Source organism: Juglans microcarpa x Juglans regia, chromosome 8D, assembly GCF_004785595.1.
Source record: "Juglans microcarpa x Juglans regia isolate MS1-56 chromosome 8D, Jm3101_v1.0, whole genome shotgun sequence".
NCBI lineage: Eukaryota > Viridiplantae > Streptophyta > Magnoliopsida > Fagales > Juglandaceae > Juglans > Juglans microcarpa x Juglans regia.
In genome coordinates, this window is record NC_054608.1 from 33,976,817 (window position 1) to 34,001,372 (window position 24,556).

Genomic DNA, 24,556 nt, shown 5'->3' on the forward strand with positions numbered 1-24,556 from the left:
TGCTTTCTGGTTAACCTCTCTCCAGCCACATATATTCGTTTGAAAACAATAAATGAGGTATGGTTTCATACTCCTGTTGATTATTCAAATTTGAAAATTTTTTGTTGTCCTGCATATTTTCATGTTAATGATGGAAAACTTGAGTTAAGGGCCAAAGAAGGGCATATTCATTGGATATACCAATGGTGTGAAGGGATTTAGGTTGTAGTGTACTAATCCTAAATCACCTTGGTTTGTAATCAGCAGGATGTAGTATTTGATGAAAAATCTATGCTCAATCCGAGAAAGAAGTTTATTGTGTCTATAGATGAAAAGCAGGGTATTAGCAAGAATGTGGAGTTTCAGGTTGAAGAAGCACCACAGGGATTCCACGTGGCACCGAAGATCATGCTATCGCATATGAGCATGATTCTAATTCTGATAATGGCGCACAGGATGAACAAGACTACAGTATAGCTACTGGTAGACAGATAAGGCAGATTAGGCCACCTTAGAGATATGCTAATGCAAATAAATATGAAAGGAGTTGCAGATTAGGCCACCTTAGACTACAGTTGGAACTTTTGTTAAGAAATTACAATAATTGAAAGCCATGCATAGTTGTCACATTCTGTTTGGAAAAAAAAAACCAAACAAATTGAAAGGAATTTACAATACTTGAAGAGAACTTATTTGTAAGCGAACTTATTAATGTTGCTTAATTAATGTAGTCTGGATGGGTAGCATACACACACACACACACCATGCATGGAACTTCGATACATATCAACAGTAATTGGACATATTACTCTCAAATCTCAAGCTGGGCGAATATTCCCTACGGACAGTTGGATGCATTATTAGGTTCAACTATTTTTCCTCCAAGTTAATTTATCTTTTCTATTGTCAAGGGCTTATGTTAGATGAGATTAGAGATGAAGTTGGTCAAGTATTTCTCTTGTCCTACTGTACTAAGCCATATGGCCGGGTAGATAATTAAGGTAATGGTTGATGCATGACACATGGAACCTTGGTGGTAAAATCATTTTCTTTAGTTTCAAGCCTCTTATTTCAAAATATTTTTTGTTTTGTGTTCTTTCCAAAGGACACGTAAGGTTGGAGTATTATTCTTATCTTATTATCTGTGTGTTTGTCATGATATTGAGGACTGGTTTGGATTTAGAGATGAGATGGTTTTAGATGAAAGTTAAAAAAAATATATTGTTAGAATATTATTTTTTAATATTATTATTGTTTTGGGATTTGAAAAATTGAATTATTTATTATATTTTATGTAAAAATTTATGAAAGTTGTAATGTTGAGATGAGATGAGATAAGATAAGATAAGATATCTTGTATGTTGCTATATTCCTGGTCATTATACTCATACTAGAGTACTACTAGCTACCTGGCCTGACGAGGTTGTACAACTTGGTAGGCAGTTGCTACAGTTCCTTTACAACCCATACAAGGCATCTTGTATGGTACTCTAATTTAATTTTGTTCCCATATAGTGGAATCTGATCTTTTTATGAGGTTTCTTTTCTACATTTCGGTTTTTGTTTTTCAATCTAATCATGGTATCTCATTTTACTCCATTTTTAGGGTGCTCTGTTTTAGAAATTCAAAACCACATGTGAATAATGATAATTGAGAGTTTGGAGTGTTTGCGAGATGGTTGATAAAAAGCGGCACAGAGTGTACCCCAATGAACTTTACATATGCACCATAATTTCTATGGTACTAATCATAGAATAACAAAACAAGTCAAACTTTCCCTCAACTCTTTTCTAAATTTCATCAGAATTTTAATAAGAAAACAACATGCTACAATCAATGGGAAAGACAAGCATGTGTTTCTAATGAGCATAAGGATAAAGGAAATGAGAGGCAGCAAAAAACTATCTGCAACCCAAGTCCAAGTTCCATCTTCCTGGCTTCAGTGATTCTTTGGGTGGACATAAATATTTGCGTTGACATGTGCATGTTGAATTTAAACAGGAAACAGCACGTTAATATGAATTATTCATATGAATAAAAGTTTATATGTATATATCTCTCTATCTAAACATGACAGCATGTAGCATGATATGCCCCAAAATGACGTAGAAATTACGAGCATTAATTTAGGACAGAGAAAATAAGTGGGAAAGTCGTGGATGGTATGGTGGTCTTCGGCTTTAAACATGATGTGGCCCAAAAGAACGTAGAAATTACGGGCATTAATTTAGGACATAGAAAACGGGTTGGAAAGTCATTGATGGTATGGTCACTTCAAACATCATATGGCCCAGAAGGACATAGACATTACAAGGATGAAACATCTAGCAACCTTCAACACACCTTATGGCGTTACTGGTAATCTAGTGACAGTTCGGTCAAAATTTGATTAAAAAATTTATTTTTATAAATTTAACAATATCATATAATAAAATCTCTAAATATATTACTATTCTATTAAAATATTAAAATTTATTTAAATATTTATTCGTTATTTTTTTTTTTGGAAAGGAAAATGGAATTTTCATTCATAGAAAAGAAATCATAACAGATGAGTAATACACTCCATGTAATCTACTCTCACTTCTGAAACAGAAAAAGACAATGCATCTCTAGCTAAGTGCGTGCCACTATGTTACAGGTCCTGCTAATATGTTGGACAGACCAATGAACAAAAGATTGTAAAAGAACTTTGGCATCACTAACAAAAAGGCCTGCTTCTGACCATGACTCATCTTCCTTTGGGAGACTAGCTTTGTGTGACCACATAAATATCAAAAGAAAGAGGAACAGGTATAGAATCAAGGCATGCACAAGCAATAGAAAGAGGAACAGGTTACTTGTCTCGAAGTTCATACAAAGATTTAGCAGAAAATTCCAAGTAAATTACCAATAGAAGAAATCAACAACACTTGCGTATACGTCCTCATCATACACCAATGGCTCGTGAAAGTCATGCCTCTGTCCTAAAACCAACCCCACCTCCTCCCAAACCTTTAAAAAAAAAAACAGAGAGAGAGAACCAAATCGCTATTACCAATTGATTGTTTGTAATCACATGACAGCATTGCCAAAAATTGGTAAAGTAAAGACTACTAAATAAAACTTACAAAACCATCTTCAGAGATATCAATCAACTGATAATCAGTGCGAGAAACATAAGGAACCTGCAAAAAGAAAGAATTAATGAGAATGATAAACAAGCAATGTACACCCGGAACAAAAGCACAGTCACATGGTGAAGAAAATTAGAAATAGCTTTACATCACAGTTGTGGGATGAAGGAACGATATCCTCAAGCTTCTTCCCATTAAATATGTCAATTCCCACAATGGATGGCAACCGAATGCTTAAATAGTTAAATGCAACAATGCAAAGCACAATGAGGTAATATCTACCAAATTTCTCTCCATTTGAAATAAAATAGATTTTTGTACAATATGTTTTTTCTAACTAATTCATGTGATATGAAAAAAAATGAAATCACAAGCTAATATAAGTATGTAGCACAACCAGGGAAAAAGTTATCATTCATACCACAAGGAGGAAAAAAAGAAGTGTTTGCATTTTGTTCAAGATCATCTGCAAGATATCGAAGTTGAATCTTCATTAGAATACACAACGAAAAAACCATCAGCATTAACTGCTCCAAGGAAACAACCGTAAGTATTGGTGATAAACATCAACCTGACTGTAACGGAACACCATAAGCCACGGCAACAACTGATATGAAGAACTTTTCCAGTTTTCAAGTTACTAATACTTCGGGGCCATTTTTTCTGTCTGTTATATTGAATCTGTTATATTGAAGATGAAAGTCAAATTCTAATTGAAACAGAACACTACAAGCCACGACAACAATTGATACGAATCTGTTTTGTCCGTTAGCATTGTGATATAATTTTTGAATTTCAAATGGCTTATGTATAGGAGGAAGTTGTTATCTGCCTGTATATTTAAAAGGTCGTATACTCTATAATTTCACTGCATCAAATAAATATTTTATCCATTCAATTTCTGTGCCTCTGAAGTTTTACATCGTATCATCTGCCAGTAAGACTCACGTCTAACCGATCCAATTCAAGATGCCTGCGTCTACCCTTCCCACCTTCAACCCATCTTCCTCCATCAACATCACTAAACTCACACGTCTAAACTTCCCAACATGGAAAGCCACCATGCTACCCTATCTCAAAGGCCAAAAGGTCTTCGGCTATATTGATGGCACAATCCAACAGCCAGCCAAAACCATCACTACCTCTAATGGCACTACAACTCCCAACCCGTCCTTTGATATCTGGGAAACCCAAGATAATCTTATCCTTAGCTGCCTCAACTCTTCTCTTACAGATGAGGTATTGGCCCAGGTTGCCCATTACAGCACATCTGCTGAGTTTGGACAACTCTAAGTTCTGCCTTTGCATCACAATCTCGTGCTAAAGCAATCAATGTTCGATCTCAACTCTCTACTTTGTAGAAACGGAGTCAATCTGCAACAGATTATGTCATGACGATCAAACGTCTCACGGATGAATTGGCCATTGCTGGTCAAGTGCTGAAATGTGATGATATTATCACATATTTACTTACTGGACTTGGTCCAGAATTTGATTCTCTTGTTTCCATAGTTACTCACCGTGACAGTACTCCTACCTTGGAGGATCTCTATTCCATGCTTTTGACGTGTGAGGCTCGCATCCAGAATAATAATCAGGCTTTCTCCACAGCCACGACTTCGGCAAATATTGCCACACGGCAACAACCTTTTTCAGGAGGACGTGGTCGTGGCCACCCATCAGCTCCTCGAGGCGTAATCAATTTACTGGCAACCGTGGAAATGGTCGCGGTGGCAGCAATTTATGCTGTCAATTATGTGAGAAACCTGGTCATACAGCATCTCGTTGCTGGAAGCGATTTGATCCCCACTTCCTGACTCCATCACCTCGTTCAACACCTCAAGTAAACATAGCCTCCACCCAACCTCAGCAGCAGGTGATTGAACAAGAGTGGCATCCCGACACTGGTGCCACACATCATTTGACCAATGACATAAGTAATCTGAATATCCGAAGTGATGATTTTTACGGCACTGATCAAATTCAAATTGGTGATGGTACAGGTTTGAAAATCACCCATACTGGAACTGCCTCTTTATCTACTTCATCTTCATCATTTATTCTTGATAAAATTTTAGTAGTGCCCCAAATTACCAAAAATCTACTCTCTGTTCATAAATTTACTGAAGATAATCATGTCTACTTTAAGTTTCACAGTTCCTTTTTTCTGATTAAGGATTACTCGGGAACGTCCTACATAAAGGATCTGTGTCCGATGGCCTTTACTGCTTCTCTCCCTCTCTTCAACGCTGTGTTTCCTCTGCCCTTGTTGGTGCTCGGATCTCTGTTGCAGACTGGCATTGTCGTCTTGGTCATGCCTCCTATGTTACTGTTCGAGATGTGCTTGGCAATAATAATTTACCTGTTGGTTCCAATAAGAGACAAAATGTTTGTCCTGAGTGTGAGATGGCTAAAAGCCACAATTTACCTTTCTCTCCTTCCATTCATTCTGTTTTAAAACCTCTTGAATTAATTTACTCCGATGTCTGGGGACCCAACTCGGTTGTTTCTAGTTATGGATCTCGTTATTATGTTTGTTTTTTGGATGCATTTACTAAATTCATTGGGGTATTCCCTTTAAAATTAAAATCTGTTGTTTGTAATCACATGACAGCATTGCCAAAAATTGGTAAAGTAAAGACTACTAAATAAAACTTACAAAACCATCTTCAGAGATATCAATCAACTGATAATAAGTGCAAGAAACATAAGGGAACTGCAAAAAGAAAGAATTAATGAAAATGATAAACAAGCAATGTACACCTCTAAAATATCGATATCCAACGGAAGTATTGTACAAAATCAGAGAGCTCTGACGAAAGAGCGAAGCAATATAAATAGAATTTACAGAGCAGAAGAATCAAATTGCGATGACTAAAGAGAGAACGGACCTTGCTTTGTCATGGCGACGGAGTAGAAGAGAAAAAGTGGAAAACAGAGCAGCGATGGGGGTTAGGGAGTTCTGAAACAAAGAAAACCAGAGGCGAGATTGGTTCAGCTTATTGAACAATGGGGCAGTTGGTTCAGGCAGGTCCAACCTTTGCAATGAGTGTCTTCAGGCTGTCTAAGAGATTGTGCAAAGAAAAAGAACATCCCTCTTGGTATAGCCTGTGGAGAATATATGTTTCTGGTAGATCCGGCGGAGAAGCTGGTACAGAATTAGTTAATATGCATTGTTCATAGTGAACCTGATTTTTTTTTCAAAATGAATATACAAAACTTGAACACTCTAAAACTGTATCAAACAAACGAAAGGAGTTCACAAATACAGTAAAGACATAGAAAGCAAAAAAGTCATTTTTGTTCAGAAACAAACTGCATCAAAAATGAAGAAAGAAAAAATAGATTAAATTCCAAATTCTAACCTTGACTTTAGCTCCGTCAGCCGACTGAGAAGTAGAAATCACCTGCAAAGCTTTGACAGATCGACCGAAAAACTCATCATTCCATTAGCAAGTCTACTAAAACAGAAGAGAGGCCAAAACAAGCATAACTGCACGTTGATCGTTCTTGGAGAATTGATGTGAAGAAAGAGGCAATAAGAATTCCAAACGAGACTCGAGAAACCACCCACTGAAACTATGAATTCTGCTATTATTATTTTCTACTAGTGTAACAGAACCATATTATAGTACCTAGTAATCAAAAGATGCATCTAAAATATCTGGAAATTCTGCTGGCATCTCACTGTCCTCTTCCCGAATAGCCCCACAAATGAACTCACAGATGATGAAGCTTCTGACCTGTTGCTTGTTTGAGCTCCACTTGTGGATCCAAAATCAAATGTCTCAAAACCACCCTTATGTCCAACTCAATTTAGGCCATTATAATTCCCAGTATCATAGTTTAACTGGGGTATTTGCTCGAGAGTTGACGGGTAATTGGTTGGCGACGAGACTCCCTTGAAGTAGAGATCTTGTTGTTCCTGAAAGCCTGGACAGGGAACAAGTTCGCTGAGGAAGTCACTCCAATCGAAGGAAGAAGATGGTGTGATTTGTGCGTGAGATGGCTGGCAAGAATACGATTGTGGCGAGCCTAACTATGTTGCATTTGAATTGCCCAAGTCTTGAGAGCGTCTCTTGTGTTGTGGGTACCCATTGAATTCCAAGTTGCTGTCTTCATCATCTCGACGTCTCTTAGAAAGCTGGATACCATTCGATGAATCTACTGAGCACTCCCTAACTGTTAAATTCTCATTCTCTTCATGCTTATAGATTATGTGAACTCCGCAACTTTTAAACATCACTTTATAAGAATCACAATAAAATCTAAACCTCAGATTGTCTTCTTTTGGATACCGCAGCAATTGCTCGATGCAATCTGGAAACGAGTAATTTAGATATACATGATCCGAGCCTCCATATAAGTAAAACCTCACTTCTACAAGCATGTTACCATTTATAGAAACACAAATACCGGAGAAGGGCCCCAAGGGGTAATCCGGGTCGGATCCAAGAACAGCACAAAAAACAATACCTATGATTTCTTCCAAATACAAGTTATCACTAATATCCACTTCACAAGGATCATCACCATTTGAAATCTCCTTAGTATGGCTAAACCAATCTGGAATCTTATTCCCTGGAAATATAATACCACATGAATGGTCTTGAATATGTTCCTGTTAAACATGTACCACATATTTTCATGAACACAAGGCAATTTGTAAACACAAACACCTACAAAAAAAAAAAAATGCAGAGAGAAATACAGACATACCTCAACAAATGAAGGATTTGGCACTTGACTCCCTATATTTGCTACCAATTTATGGCAACCGGACAAGTCAATCCATCTTAGCTCTCGCAAGCCACAGGATGTATAGAATTGAAATTTTGTTGATACTTCTGGGAATCGTTCCAAGGAGAAACACTCTCTAACATATAGCTCTTGTATATTTGGTGGAAGATGTAGAATTTCTTGAAGTTTCTCACAATGGCACAATCTGAGAATCCTCAATTCAACATATATTTTCATTCTCGGAGGAAGGCTGACAACTGCAGTCCAAGATAGATCTAACTCTTGCAAAGTGGATGAGCTATAAAATGAGAAGTCGTCAAGATACCAATAAAGCGACGACAAGAGTTGTCGTCGTAATTCAGCACTTGATTCTGGTTCAGACCTCTTAATCGTTTTGGATGAAGTTAGGAGTGATTGTTTAAGACACTTGGTGTACCCAATGGATAGACCTATTTCTTCTTTTGCAAGATTTGTCAAATTTTCTAGAGAAAGACACTTTAGATGTTGCGAGTGAGAAACGCTGATTGGGAGATGCATCAGGTCCTTGCAGCATCCATTAATACAGTCACTGGGAGAAATTAGCACCTTTAGATTTTGCAACTGATGAATGCTACTAAGGAGACGCATGAGTTTTGTGCATTGCCCCAAAAATAACTCTTTAAGCGCTGGAGTGAGGTATCCAATGGATGAAGGCAATTCTTTTATTGGAGTGCCCCATAATGAGATGCAACATAAATATTCCATTTTACACTCAATTTCTGGAAAGGTTTGAACTTTTGAGCAATTAAAAAGTGTAAGGACTTGTAGAGATCTCAACTTGAGATGCCTTGGAAAACTCTTCATGTTGGAGCAGTGATAAAGACGCAAACGGGCAAGCTTATCCAGGAATCCAATAGAATCATGAACTTTGACTAAATTTCCACAATCCCTAATATCCAATTCCTTTAAACTTGAGCAACTCGAAAAATTCAAGATTTTGGTTAAGAACTTACACTCAAAAAATTTCAATCTCGTCAAGTTCTGTTGAAAAACAACAAATATGTATATTAACCCTGAGGAAGTTTACATCACGAGTTTAAAGAAGGAAATATTGAAAGTAATAATTATACCTTAAATTGCCCGCTAATCTCCTGGATGCGGCCTCTATATGGTTTGAAATCAAATAGCTTCTCTCCATGGAAATTAGATGGCAAAGATTGTAAAGGACAGTTTGACCAATCAAGCACTCTAAATTCATTAGAAAGATAATCAAGTGATCTTCCAGAAAAGTATGCACCATGGCTTTTAAAAAATCTGAGTCTTTTCATCTTTGCAAATGATTTGGGACTCAAGCGTATCATGTCATGATCATTGCCCTCAGGCAGAATCACATCTATCCCCTCAACATTGTTTGTTCCCTAATAAGACAATTCATAAATTTGCCAGTAATGTCAGATCGTTAAAATCTTTATTTATAAGCACTTGTTAAAATTATAATATCAAAACTATAATATCCATTATTATCCAAAAGTATTTAATCACCTTCAAAATTTCTCTTTTTTCAAATTTACTTGACATTATTAACTATTCACTCATATAAGATAAGGCAATATACTCAGGATTAAAAAAACTCATTCTTGTATTTGAAAAGGGATGATTATATATATTTAAAGACGTTGGTTGAAGGACAATGATTCCCCTACATAGTTCATTACTTTAGGCTGGAAATATAAAGAAAGACCACATTATTTATCGATACATATATGATAATTTATTTAATATGCCCTTCTTTACCATAATTTGTTATGAAAAGAAATCAACACTTTTCATGTAAGTTTTACCAGTAAAAAGTGTTCAATTGAAAGAGCTTTTAATCTAAGAACTTACAGTATTTTCCTCTAGTACATGGCGAATATCTTCATGAAACCATAATCTACTACGTGCGCCTGGTTCTTTGGGTGATTCCTTTCGGACAATTTCTCTTCCCATGTCTTGTAGCAAGTCATGCATGCACAATGTATTGTAAGTAGTAATTGTAATGAGACATTTATCTATAAGCCTTTTGATACCATTCTCTGGAGAGAAACCACATCTATCTAATATTTTAACGACATGATCCAGGTATTGTCCATTGAAAAAAAAGGCAAGATCGAGGAAAATCTCCTTCTCATTATCATCCAATCCATCGTAACTCATACAAAGTACTTTTTGAATATTTTTGCTAGGAATTCGTTTATACTTATCCAATGTACTTCTCCAATAATTTATATTCTGACCCCTTAAATCTGAGCCTAGCACTGTTAAAACTAGTGGAAGGCCCTCAGCATATTGCATTACTTGCTTAGAGAGTTCCACATAATCTTCAATAGGTTTGTCTTCCTCAAAAGCATGCCAACTAAAGAGCTCAAGAGCTTCATTATGGTCCAATCTCTTTACTTCATATTTCGAATCAGCTTTAGATATATTTAATAAATGTTGATCTCTTGTTGTAATGATGATTCTACTTCCTGAAACAAACCAATCACGAGCTCCAGCCAATGTTTCTAGTTGAACCAAGTCATCCACATCATCAAGAATTAGGAGAACTCTTTTAAAGCAAAGTCTATGCCTAATTACATTGAAGTTTTTTTCAGTATCATGACATTCCAAACTTATTCCCAAAGTCTCATAAAGAAGTGTCTTTTGTAGCTGGATCAGACCTCCTACTTTTGAAGTTTCTCTAATGTTTTTCAAGAAACAACTTCCTTCAAATTGGTAAGAAATCCTGTTATAGACCTCTTTTGAAATAGTTGTCTTACCAATTCCACCGGTTCCAAATATCCCTATCATGCATATAATATCATTCCTTCCCATATTTAAATGTTGAAAAATGTCTCGTACGCGGGACTCTATTCCAACTGGATGCTTAGCAACCTTAAGAAATGTACGATTTACCATTATTGAATCCACCCATTTAATGATATCTTGAATAAACTCTTATTCATTCCTATCAATATATAAAACAAAAGAAATTTAAAGAGTTAAGACTTGTCACATAAATACACACATAAAGATGATTTAGTAACAATATCATTTTTTCTTTCTCTCCATTACAAAATGACAGTAGTAGATTACCATGTCAAAGATAACCTTTCTTCTTCCTCGTGCTCTTCTCCGACTTACATTTTTCATTCTTCATATGAATTATTAAACATTTTAACTACTTTTTTGTTCCGTTCTCGAATTTAACCCTCCCTTAATTTTGAGAAGATTTTAATTTGTATTATTTCACTTCTTTTATTAAGTTTCTCGTATAAACATCATGCGAAATTATTGTGGGTGTATGATATTAAATCCCTCAGTAAGAAAATATTTATATTTTAAGTATGATATGCATAAAACTCAATGCCGAAAAAACTAATAAATATCAAATAGTTTGGATGGCACCATATGATCTTTCATAGATTTGCCAACTCCCAGATCTGGGATTTGTCGAAATTTTCCCCATAAACTTCTCTTTAACATCACATATAAACATATATATATATATATATATATATATAAGCACAGCTCATAAGAAGTACCTGTCCCCTAATTCGAGTCTGGACAAATTGGCTACTTTTTCCAAAGCTGCCTCCCACTTTGTGACCTTTACTTCATCCTTCAACTTATATATAAGTTTGGCGAATGCTTCTCCAAAACTCCCTTTTTGATGTTGTACCTCTGACGGATCTACATCGTAGAACAAGGGTAAAATAATTTTTTTTACCATTTCCTTACACTCGAGGATCTTCAATAGCTCATCTAAACACCATCGAGACTCTGCATAGTTCTTAGAGAGTACAATGATAAAAATTATTGATCCTTCAATTGCTTTGGAAAGTTCTGACAAAATTTCCTCTCTTCTTTTGAGATTGTTGTCTATGTAAGTGTTGATTCCCCTTTGATGCAAAGCATGGTATAGATGAGAAATAAAGTTTTGGCGAACATCCTCACCTCTAAAACTCAAGAATACATCGTGAGTCCATCAACGAATGGAAGAAGAAGAGAATGAGAGAGAGGAAGAAGCTCCTAATTGAAAGGCCATGTAAGAAGTGCTCATCCTCTGATCTGTATGCGAGATTAATTAGTATTCACTAAGAGGTCCAATTATAGAGTACTTATTGCAAATAAATAATAATAGAGAAGTGGGTCAAACTTCTCGTCAAAGCAAACGCAAAGCAAACGTCCAGGATACGTACCCACTTATAATTTGTCTCATTAATTTGTTAAAAGTTTGGAAAGATAAGGATCAGTAAAAGTTAAAAGTTCAAAGGCAAACCACAACTACTAGTTTACTTTTTAACCCAAATTATGGAACTTTTTATTCCTAGGCAAGACTTTGATCATGCATCTACAAATCCAAACAAATAACCATTTAACAAATCCACCCCCTAAACTTGACTTCCTATATATTTTCTCTCATGCACCTTAATTCTTTTGAGAAAGCTGATCTTTGTCGACATGACGCAAATCTGTTTTAATTATCTTCTTCCAAGTACAACTTTAAATGAAGTTGCGTAGGAAGTTTCTTGCTAAGCCAACTTCCAATACCATTTACACGGTTTTGAATTGAATATTTAGTCCTTCCACGTAAATTAAACAAACATCAAAATGAAACATCCATTAAGATTGTTCTATTGAATTTCTTGTATGAACTTTAGACTTTTGGGATTTCTTGACGTGGGAGCATTGAAGATTTATTACATCAAACGAAATTAAGGACGTTGGCCCAAAAAATTAAATATGATATATGCTGTAGCAGTACTAGCTATCTATGGCTGATGTCGAAAGAAGCCATTGCTTTTACATCTGATCAGAGGGAAGTTATCCACTGGTGTTACAATAAGTTTCTATATGATCCAATCTAGCATTGTAAAAAAAGAAAATTCAGCAGTCATATGTGTGCTAATTAAAATCCTATCAGGCTTGACAATGGGGGAAATAGAAAGGAGTGGCAACATTAAAAAATGTACGATTTACCTTTATCGAGTCCACCCATGTAATGATGTCCAGAATAAAGTCTAATTCATTCCTATCAATACAAAAGACGAGAAATTCAAAGAGTTAAAGACTTTTCAATGTAATACAAACATAAAGATCATGACTTTGCTACAATATTTGTTTTTTCCTTTTTTTCTCCATTACAAATTGACATTGGTAGATTACCATGTCAAACTGTCAAAGATAGGCTTTATTCTTCCTCATGGTCGTTTCAGACTACTACATTCTTCGTTCGTTATATGAATTATTAAATATTTTACGTGGGCGAAAGGAAAAAATTAAAAACGGGGAGAAGATTCCAATTTGTATTTTTTCATGTTCTTCAGTTCTCTTTTTCCTATAAACTTTATGTGAAATTAATGTGGTAATACATATTAAATCCCTCAGTAAGAAAATATTTCTAATTTAAGTATAGTATGCATAAAAGTCAACGCCGAAAAGACTGATAAATATAAAATAGTTTTGCATGACACCGTATCTTCATCAATTTGCAAACTCTCAGATCTTAGATTTGTATAAATTTTCCCCATAAACTTCTCTTGAACATCATATATAAACATATAAATATATATATTTATATATATAAGCACAGCCCAATAAAAATAGGATAATGATAGGATTATCACTCTCCTACTACTCATTTTATATTTGATTTTTTTTTTTAATTTTTAATTTTACTTAATGGTTAAGGAAGTGATTATTAATAAAATTATATATTTTTTAATTTTTTTCTTAATGATTAAAGATGTTAAAAAAATAATTAAAAGAAAATGATAAAAAAATAAAAAAAAAATCAAATAAACTATGAGTAGTAAATGGGTAGTAACCCAATCGCTACCCATAAAAATACCTTTCCCCTAATACGGATTACTTTTTCTAAAGCTGCCTTCCACTCTATAAGCTTTACTTTATCAGCCTTGAAATTATATTCAACTCTAGCGAATGCTTCTCCAAAACTTTTTTTTTTGATGTCATATATTTGATGGATCTACATCATAAAATAGGGATAAAACAATTTGTTTCACCTTTTCCTTTTACTCAAGGATCTTCACTAGCTCATCTAAACCCCATCTGGAATCAAAATAGTTCTTAGAGAGTACACGATAGAAATTATTGATTCATCAATTGCTTTGAGAAGTTTTGGCGAAATTTCATCTATTTATTCGAGATTGTTGTCTATGTAAGTGTTGATTCCCCTTTTATGCAAAGCAGCGTATAGATGAGAAATAAATTTTTGGCGAACATCATCACCTCTAAAACTCAAGAATACATCTTTAATCCACGGATGGATGGAAGAAGAAGAGAAACAGAGCGAGAAAGAAGATCCAGCTTGCAAGGCCTTGGAAGAACTCATCTTCTTTGTATGGGTGATTAATGTTGACGAGAGAGGTGCAATTATATAAAGATCAATTGGGTCAAAGAAAGGTGAGAACTGGGATGTAATTCTCGGCAACAACCATGCTAGCTAGCCTGGCCTGCAGGTCAATATTTAAAAGAAAATGGAAGCCATCCTATCAAAAGTCAAAACCCATAAAGAAGCCGCCATTGGTCCACTAATACCGTTAATCTATTTAGCTAAAAAACACAAAAACTAAATTTTTATTTATTTATTTTTAAATAAAATTATTATACAAAGAAAATGATCAAGCCATTCATTCAAGAAGAGAGTTTGAATTTGAAAAGATGATTTAGCAGTTCATTCAATGTAAGATTTGCAGCGTCTAAATTACTAAAAATTTTAAATTGAAATAAATTTATAATGGCCAATCTTTAAATTTTAAAAAGAATCTAACTCATTTAATTCACAAAATACACAAAGAGGTTACTTAATGCTCTTTTAACACATCATAATTAGTGGTCGGAAAAATGGCTGTTCAGGAAATCAATAAATTAATTAAAAAGAGTCAATAAATTATAATGCTTTAACCAAATTAGGTAATATTAGAATTTAATATGTTTATGGTCCCTCTTTTTCTTGATATTTAGAGAAAGAAAGAAAAAAATAAACTTAATTAGAGTAAACAGTAGCAACAGGGAAGACGTGAACAGCTCATGTCAAGGACTTTTTGCAGATCGGTTAAAATCCATTCTTCTCTTTTCTTTTTATTTGCTCTTCTTTCATTATTCTTGTATACCACATTGGCTCCGAAACTTTTATAAAACTGTACCCACGAAGGATGATCAGTATCATTGGGATAAAATTGAACTCTCAACCACAAGCATGATGGATCTACAACTTCTCTGTTCACCTCTGTTCTTTAATTCTTTCCAAATTGGTTAATGGATTTCTTGGGGCGATGTTAGCAGCTGCAATGCCTGGAATCCAAGCCGAGGTATAAGAAAATTGCATTGGTATCTTCAATTTAGTTTCTCTCAGGCATCCTTCATGTAGCAATTCGTAGGTGCAAAGTGAAACCATAATGTTTTAATTTGCAGGGGTTGACTATTACAAAGGTACCAAAGATAAAGTTTCTGATAATTATATCTGGGGCTAAGCTTGGAGGATCCAAGTTTAGGGCACCTAAGAGCACGTATCATGATGCAAAATTCAAATGTGTTAAATCAAAGACAAAGCATGATTCATTAAATCAAAGACAAAATTCAAAACTGCGAAGGAGCAGCTGCTTGGTGGGCTGTAGAAGTCGGCACTCGGCTTCTTGGAGGTGCGATCAAGGAGGGAGAGAGAGAGAGAGAGACAGAGAGAGAGAGATGTACTGTGGCTAGGGATTGGAAACTGGAATGGCGACAAGTGAAGGAGGGCTGCTGTTTCACCCGATAAACAACGTGTTGGTTATATAAATATATATATATATATAATATATATAACAAAAAATATATTTTAAGCCTATTTTGTTTTCATAGATGAAATAAGATGGGGTGGTTTGAGATAAAAGTAAAATAAAATATTGTTATAATATATTTTTTTAATATTATTTTTATTTTAAGATTTAAAAAAGTTGAATTGTTTATTTTATTTTGCGTAAGAATTTGAAAAAATTGTTGTAAGGATCTTGTAAAGATTTATTCAATGAGTTCTTGTATGTATAACTCAAATAAGGAAATATGATAGCAAATATTTACGGACAAAACCAAACAAGATACAATAAATCCAGAACTCCTTTATAGAATAGAAAAGATCAAGAAATCCAGCAATAACGAAAAACAGTAATCAAAGAAATAAAGAATCAACACAACTGATTTAAGTGGTTCGACCCTAATGATCTACTTCCATGGCAAGAATGGCCTCTAAGCTTCACAGAGAAGCCTCAGAATCACATGTATATTCAAAGCCCTCACTCTCTCTCAGAAAATAGCAGTGATTATTCACTCCAAGTGAAAACCCTAACAAACCCTAGATCCCCCCCCCCCCTCCTCTATTCTCCCTCTCTGTATCAAAGCCTTTCAAACAACAGAATGCCCAAATGAGAATAAGCTAGGGTTTACAACACGGAAGCTACAAATATATAGGATAAAACAGATGTCAACATGTGTAATGATCCAGTGGCACCAAATCCATAATACAGCAACTTCAGGCATGGGCACCTCACGTGAAAACAGATTCAGCCTTATTAACATCAAGGGTCCTGATTTTGCCACTTGTCTCTCATCCATTCACTCATGTAAGAGAAACATATTAGAACAGAAAATTAAAAGGCAACAAATAAATGTATTGACACATTATTACAAATCTCCACCTTGGAAAAACATTTAGTTGCAACTGTTCATCAACCCTCATCATTGGCTTATTCCTACATTGTCCCCCTAATGGGGACAGACTCTAAACTTCCATACCAACTAAGTGTCTGAACTTAGAACAAGGGAGAGATTTAGTCATCATATATGAGGGATTATCCTCAGTTGAGACCTTCTCCACACATACTATTTTGGATTCTATAACATCTCTTACAAAATGAAGCCTTATATCAATATGTTTGGACCTTTCATGGAAAACTTGATTTTTAGCTAAGTGTAGAGTACTTTGGTTATCACAGTGTACTGTGATGTTGGCACTATAAATGTTTAACTCACTTGCAATACCTTTTAACCATATGGCCTCTTTTACAGCTTCAGTCAATGCTATATATTTAGCCTCTGTGGTAGACAAAGATACAACAGATTGTAAATGTGATTTCTAGCTGATAGCTCCCCTAAAAGCAGTAAACACATACCCAGTTAAGGACTTCCTTGTGTCTACATTTCTTGCAAAATCAGAGTCTACAAAACCAGTTAGCTCATACCCTTTCTTAACATTATTTCTAAAACTGAGACCTAAATTAGTAGAGCATGTCAGGTACCTAAATACCCATTTAATGGCCTGCCAATCAGTTTTTCCAAGATTTCCCATAAATCTAGTAACAACACTCACAACATATGTCAAATCAGGTCTAGAATAGACCATTGCATACATTATACTTCCCACCATGCTAGCAATGAGAATTTGTTGCATAAAGCTAATATTAGGTTCTGTTTTAGGAGCCTGATCTAAAGACAATTTAAAATACTGACCTAAAGGGGTGCTGACAGGTTTTACATGTTCCATACCAAATCTCTTAAGAATTTTAGAAATGTAATTTTTCTGAGATAAGAGTAGCACTCTTGCATTCCTGTCCCTTTCAATTTTCATTCCTAAAATTCTCTTAGTAGGACCCAGCTCTTTCATTTCAAACTCTGATTTTAGCATGCATTTAGTTTGTTCAATTAAATTAGTGTCTTTACAAGCAACCAGCATGTCATCAACATACAAAATGAGATAAACATAAATTCCTTTTTCTTTCTTGTAATAGACACAACTATCATAGCAGCTCCTTTTAAAATTGTTACTAATCATGTGTGTATCAAACCTTTTATACCATTGCTTAGGTGATTGTTTAAGACCATATAAAGATTTTTTAAGAAGACACACTTGATTAATTTTTATTTCATTTGTAAAACCTTCAGGAGGTTGCATATAAATTTGTTCCTCAAGTCATGCAGAAAGATAGTTTTAACATCCAATTGTTCTAGATGCAGATTTTCAAAAGCTGTGTAATCTAGCAGTAGTTGAATTGAGTTGTGTTTAACCACAGGAGAGAAGATTTCATTAAAGTCAATTCCTTCTCTCTATGTAAAGCCTTTGGCTACTAGCCTAGCCTTATACCTGGTCCCTTCTATCCCTGGTATACTTTCCTTTTTCTTATAGATCCATTTTGATCCAACTAATTTCACTCCTTGAGGTTTAATCACTGGAACCCAAGTTTTATTCTTATTTAGGGATTCAATCTCCTCATGCATGGCTAAAAACCATTTAGAGTAGCTTCTTTATAGGACCTAGGTTTCTGATTAACAACCTCATCAGCTACAGTTAGAGCAAACGTGGTAAGTTCAGCTTGACCATACCTTATAGGTGGTTTAATAACTTTCTTTTGCCTCTCTAACCAGGTTATAGGAGCTAACTCCACCTTGATCCATGCTCCCTGAGATTTCTCCCTCAGAGTTATTGCCTTCTCCAAATTCGCCTCGTTTGTTTTCAGAAAACATCTCATCTCATCTCATCTAATCATTACAACTTTCCCAACTTTCAATACAAAATAAAATAAACAATTCAACTTTTTCAAATCCCAAAATAAAAATTATATTAAAAAATATATTCTAACTTTATTCAACTTTTTTAACTTTAATCTCATCTCATCTCAGGTTCAGGTTGGGTGTTAACCTGCTCCACCTCAACCTGCAACCCCTTTAAGGAGTTGCCAGCTTCTAGGTTTGGTATATCTCCCTGTACCCAAATCATTTATGACTTATTAAAGGTCACATCTCTGCTTATAATGCACCTGTACCTACTAGGTCCATCGAACCGAAGTTTGTACCCCTTAACCCCTTTAGGATACTCTATAAAAATGCACTTAAGTGCCCTAAGTTCCAGTTTATCAGTTTTTGAATGTGCATATGCAACACACCCAAAAACTCTTAGATGGTCATATGAGGGGAGTTTTCCAGACCATAATTCTTGAGGGGTTTTAAACCTTATTGCAAAGGAGGGACACTTATTCATGAGATATACAGCAGTAGTGGCAGCTTCTACCCAAAAGGTTTTGGGCAGCCCAGAATTGGACAACATGCACCTTACCCTTTCTAAGATGGTCCTATTCATTCTTTCAGCTAACCTATTCTGTTGAGGGGTTTCCCTCACTATCTTATGCTTATGGATTCCCTCTTTTCCACAGTTATGTTGAACTCATTAAACAAGAACTCTAAGCCATTGTCAGTTCTTAGAACCTTGAGTTTTCTACCTACTTTGTTCTCCACTAAAGACTCCCACACTTTGAATTTTTCAAAAGTGTCACTTTTATTCTTTAAGATATAAATCCAGACCCTTCTAGAGTAATCATCTAGAATAGATAGGAAGTAACTCCCTCCATTATGAGAACTTACTCTTGCTAGTCCCCAAAGGTCAAAATGGACAAAGTCTAAATTTTGTTTGGTGTTATGAGTGGCTAACTTAAAGCTAACCCTCTTGGCCTTTCCATAAATGCAATCTTCACAGAAGGGTAAATTGCTTAAGTTCTGATCACTCAGCAGCCCCTGTTTTTGTAACTCTAAAAGCCCGCTCTGACTTACATGTTCAAGTCTCCTATGCCATAGCATGGATTGGTTCTCTACAGTGCTCTATGTAAGGGATGCTTCCCCAACCATAGTTTTTCCAAGTAGTGTGTATAAACCATTTTTAATTACCCCTTTCATAATAACTAGATAACCTTTTGTAACCTTAAGAACCCCTGCCTCAAACTTGAAGGTATATTATGATAAATCAAGAATGCCAAGAGAAATTAAATTTCTCTTTAGCTCAGGTATAAATCTGACTTCCCTCAAAACTCTTTCAGTACCATCATGCATTTTCAGTCTAACTGACCCTATACCCATGATTTTGCAAAACTTATTATTTCCTAGAATTACTTGCCCCCCATTTAACTCAGAGAATGTTTCAAACCATTCTCTGATTGGACATATATGAAAAGAACAACTAGAATCCATTATCCATTATGTTTTTTAGTCTATTTCACTCACAGTAAGAACCTCAGCACTCTCATATCCCTCTAACACCACAGAGGCATCCCGTGCCTCTTTAGGTTTATTCTCAAATTTTTTTTTCCTTTTAGGGCAATCTTTCTTAAAATGTCATTCCTTGTTACAATGAAAACATTTAAAGTGTTTTCCCTTTGACTTAGACCTAAATTTCTTAATATCATTTTTGCCCTCTTCTCTCTCTTTTCTGTTCTACCCCTAATAGTCAAGCCCTCCCCATGATTTTGTTTAGACTCCCCTCTATTTTGAAGTTCCCTAGTGTGAAGTACAAATTGTACTTCATCAAGAAACTCATCAAGAGGATAGCTTGATCCTCATCCTCCACCTTAATGTCTATGTTTACTAAATCTAAAATGATTTTGTTAAACTCATCAAGGTGTTGTCCTATTGGGGTTCCAGAATCATTTTAAAGGTGTATAGTTTTGTTTTTTTATGAAATCTATTGGCTAAAGATTTAGTCAATTAACGATTCTCTAGCTTCAGCCATATACCCGCAGCAGTGTCCTCACCGGCCACCTCTCTCAAGACTTTATCTCCAAGAGAGAGGATTAAGGCACTGTGAGCTTTTTGAAGAATGTCCTTCTGGATAGTCTCATTGTCTTCATCTTCCGAGGAAGATCGCCTTTTGTTTTCACCAAGGAGAGCATCTTGCAGCCCATGTTGGACTTGCAATGCCCTCATTTTCAATATCAAACTTCATGGTCCCCATCGACCTAGGCTCTAGATACCACTTGCAAGGATCTTGTAAAGATTTATTCAATGAGTTCTTGTATGCAAAACTCAAATAAGGAAATATGATAGCAAATATTCACGGACAGAAGCAAACAAGATACAACAAATCCAGAACTCCTTTACAGAATAGAAAAGATCAAGAAATCGTGCAATAATGAAAAACAATAATCAAAGAAATAAAGAATAAAGAAAATAAAGAATCAACACAACTGATTTACATGGTTCGAGCCTAATGGTCTACGTCCACAGTAGGAATGGCCTCAGAGCTTTATTAATGATCAATGTCCATCACAGAGAAACGTCAGAATCACATGTATATACAAAGCCCTCACTCTCTCTCAGAAAATTACAGTGATTTTCCCCTCCAAGTGAAAACCTAACAAACCGTAGATCCCCCCACTCAGTTCTCCCTCTCTATATCGAAGCCTCTCAAACTACAGAATGCCCAAATGAGAATAAGCTAGAGTTTACAACACGGAAGCTACAGATATATAGGATAAAATAGATGTCAACACGTGTAATGATCCAGTGGCATCAAATCCATAATACAGCAGCTTCAGGCACGGGCACCTCACGTGAAAACAGCTTCAGCCTTATCAACATCAAGGGTCCAGATTTTTCCTCTTGTCTCTCATCCATTCACTCATGTAAGAGAAACATATTAGAACAAGAAATCAAAAGGCAACAGATAAATGTGTTGACATATTATTACAGTTGTAATGATTAGATGATATGAGAATAATTGTGAAAACAAACGAGGCCTAATCTATTTGGGATGCAACATATATGCAAGCTGTGTTTAGATGAAAATTTAATTTTAAATTCCAACTGATTTGACTATAAATCACCATCCAAGAAACAAATTAATGGCTATAAGTAAATGAACAATGTGAAAAGGTTACAAGTTATTTAATGTTCCAAATCCATGCTTGATACCAAGTCAAAGCTATAGCTTCCAATCTACCTTTGGCTCATCAGTCCTTGATCTCCACTTGATCTGGAAGTTTCATTGGCATAGGCTAAATTAGGTCTTAAACATCAGATTTCATTGCAAAGTATAAATTTGTATAACATATATGGCCCATCGTACACAAAGTTTGTGGGGCCTAAAACAGGGCAATGTAAAAAAAAAAAAAAAAAAATCAAAGAGATGCAAGCTAATTTTGAAAGATGGATACAAAGATTTATTTATAGTGTTTGAAACCGTGACCAAAATCCCGAATCGTGTTTTAGAATCTGTGTCACTGTGTGTGGAGAGAGAGATAATTTTTTAGTTTCATTTGAAGTAATACTTTCATATTAGACATTAGATTGTAAAATTATTTTTATTGTAAAATGGATATAACATATCATATGAAATCACGTCAATTTATGAGTTTATTTTTGTAACTACTGCACTTCTCAAATATTTAATGTTGGGCCCGAGTGACATTGATGTTGACATTGAGTATTTGGATAGATTAATAATTTGTACAATTTTCAAATATACAAATTTCGCATGAGCACTTTATTAAAAAAAATGGACCACATTATGAAAAAAGTGTAAAAAGTCACAACTTTCTGTTGGAAACTTGTTTGGTTTTATAATGTCTTTTAGGTTTTCTTTTATAAATAATTCTATGTAAAATTACAAATATCTTAATTTTAGTACATTACATGCAACCATATTAATAAACGTATACCATCCAATATTGTAATGTTATCATTAGATGTCTTTATGGAGGATTTGGCATATGATTTCTTCTAATTCACTTGCATTTTGTGTAAGAAATATGATTTATAAATCTTAAGCTGTGGTACCCTTTTTGAAAAAATATCTAATTTGATACCTATATGAAAAAATCTATTTTTTTAATAGTGAACCCTACTTTTTTTCAAGATGAGTACACAAAACCTGCACACTCTAAAACTGTATCAAACAAACGAAAAGAGTTCACAAAAATAGATTAAATTCCAAATTCTAACCTCAAACTCAGCTCCTTCAGCCGACTGAGAAGTAGAAATCACCTGCAAAGATTTGACAGAACGACCGCAAAACTCATCATTCCATTAACAACTCTACTAAAACAGAAGGGAGGCCAAAACAAGCATACCTGCACGCTGAACGTTCTTGGAGCACCAATGCGAAGAAAGAGGCAATAGGAATTCCAAACGAGACTCGAGAAACAACCCATTGAAACTATGAATTATAGTACCTAGTAATCAAAAGATGCATCTAAAATATCTGGAAATTCTGCCGGCATCTCACTGTCCTATTCCCGAATAGCCTCCACAAATGAACTCACAGATGATGAAGCTTTTGACCTATTGTTTGTTTGAGCTCCACTTGCGGATTCAAAATCAAGTTTCTCAAAACCACCCTCATGTCCAATTCGATTTAGGCCATTATAATTCCCAATAGCATAATTTAATAGGGGTGTTTGCTCTAGAGTTGAAGGATAATTGGTTGGCGACAAGGCTCCCATGAAGTAGAGATATTGCTATTGCTAAAAGCCTGGACAGGGAAGAGGTTCGCAGAGGAACTCATTCCAACTGAAGGAATAAGATGGTGTGATTTGTCCGTGAGATGGTTGGCAAGAATACGATTGTGGCGAGCCTAACTATGTCGCATTTGAATCGCCCAAGTTTTGAGAGCGCCTCTTGTGTTGTGGGTACCCGTTCAATTCCAAGTTGCTGTCTTCATCATCTCGGTGTCTCTTCGAAATTTGGATACCATTCGATGAATCTACTAAGCACTCCCCAATTGTTAAATTCTCATTCTCCTCATGCTTATAGATTATGTGAACTCCGCAACTTTTAAACATCACTTTATAAGAACCACAATAAAATCTAAACCTCAGATTGTCTCCTCTTGGGTACCGCAGCAATTGCTCGATACATTCTGGAAACGAGTAATTTAGATATACATGATCTGAGCTTCCATATAAGTAAAACCTCGCTTCTACAAGCATGTTACCATTTATAGAAACATAAATACCAGAGAAGGGCCCCAAGGGGTAATCCGGGTCAGATCCAAGAACAGCACAAAAAACAATTCCTATGATTTGTTCCAAATACAAGGGACCACTAATATTCAATTCACAAGAATCATCACCATTTGAAATCTCCTTAGTATGGCTAAACCAATCTGGAATCTTATTCCCGGGAAATATAATACCACATGAATGGTCCTGAATATGTTCCTGTTAAACATGTACCACATATTTTCATGAACAAAAGGCAATCCGCAAACACAAACACCTACAAAAAAAAAACATAGAGAGAAATATAGACATACCTTAACAAATGAAGGTTTTGGCACCTGACTCCCTATATTTGCAACCAATTTATGGCAATAGGACAAGTCAATCCATCTTAGCTCTTGCAAGCCACAGGATGTATAGAAATGAAATTTTGTTGATAGTTCTGGGAATCGTTCCAATGAGAAACACTCTCTGGCATATAACTCTTGTATATTTGGTGGAAGATGTAGAATTTCTTGAAGTTTCTCACAATGGCACAATCTGAGAATCCTCAATTCAACGTAAGTTTTGATGCGCGGAGGAAGGCTGACAACAACACTCCAAGATAGATCTAACTCTTGCAAAGTGGATGAGCAACAAAATGAGAAGTCGTCAAGATACCAATAAAGCGACGACAAGAGTTGTCGTCGTAATTTAGCACTTGATTCTGGTTCAAACCTCTTAATCGTTCTGCTTGATGTTAGGTGTACATGTTTATCCTTCAGTTTAAGCCTATTGGGGCACCCAAAGGATAAACATATTTCTTCTTTTGCAAGATTTGTATAATTTTCGAGAGAAAGACTCTTTAGATGTTGCGAGTGAGAAATGCTAATTGGGAGACGCATCAGGTCCTTCCAGCCTTCTATATATAAACGTTCAATCCTAGTGCAGCATCCATTAATACAGTCACTGAGAAAAAGCAC

General features: G+C 35.3%; 1 protein-coding gene and 1 long non-coding RNA gene across 6 annotated transcripts in view; one reads left to right on the plus strand and one right to left on the minus strand.

Moving 5' to 3' along the window:
• Positions 1 to 3,445: 3,445 nt before the first annotated feature.
• The window catches only part of LOC121242944 (disease resistance protein RPV1-like), a 52,849-nt gene continuing 31,738 nt past the window's right edge, over positions 3,446 to 24,556 (minus strand). Inside the window, exons 1-7 of one of the 5 annotated variants that reach the window (XM_041140980.1) lie at positions 9,703 to 11,470; positions 8,946 to 9,233; positions 7,816 to 8,856; positions 6,462 to 7,717; positions 6,135 to 6,204; positions 5,988 to 6,058; positions 3,474 to 3,562 (exon numbers count right to left, since the gene is read on the minus strand). In XM_041140980.1, coding sequence (XP_040996914.1) covers positions 7,136 to 7,717; positions 7,816 to 8,856; positions 8,946 to 9,233; positions 9,703 to 10,752 — 2,961 coding nt within the window. In that variant the 5' untranslated portion in view covers positions 10,753 to 11,470 and the 3' untranslated portion in view covers positions 3,474 to 3,562; positions 5,988 to 6,058; positions 6,135 to 6,204; positions 6,462 to 7,135. Of the gene's footprint in view, positions 3,563 to 5,987; positions 6,059 to 6,134; positions 6,224 to 6,461; positions 7,718 to 7,815; positions 8,857 to 8,945; positions 9,234 to 9,702; positions 11,471 to 24,556 lie in introns of those variants that run through there. The other 4 variants (XM_041140977.1, XM_041140976.1, XR_005936015.1 and 1 more) reach the window with 4 other exon arrangements.
• Positions 8,249 to 24,546, plus strand: LOC121242956. Its single transcript, XR_005936024.1, has 2 exons — positions 8,249 to 8,376; positions 24,482 to 24,546. It is a non-coding gene; the product is annotated as an uncharacterized LOC121242956 (long non-coding RNA).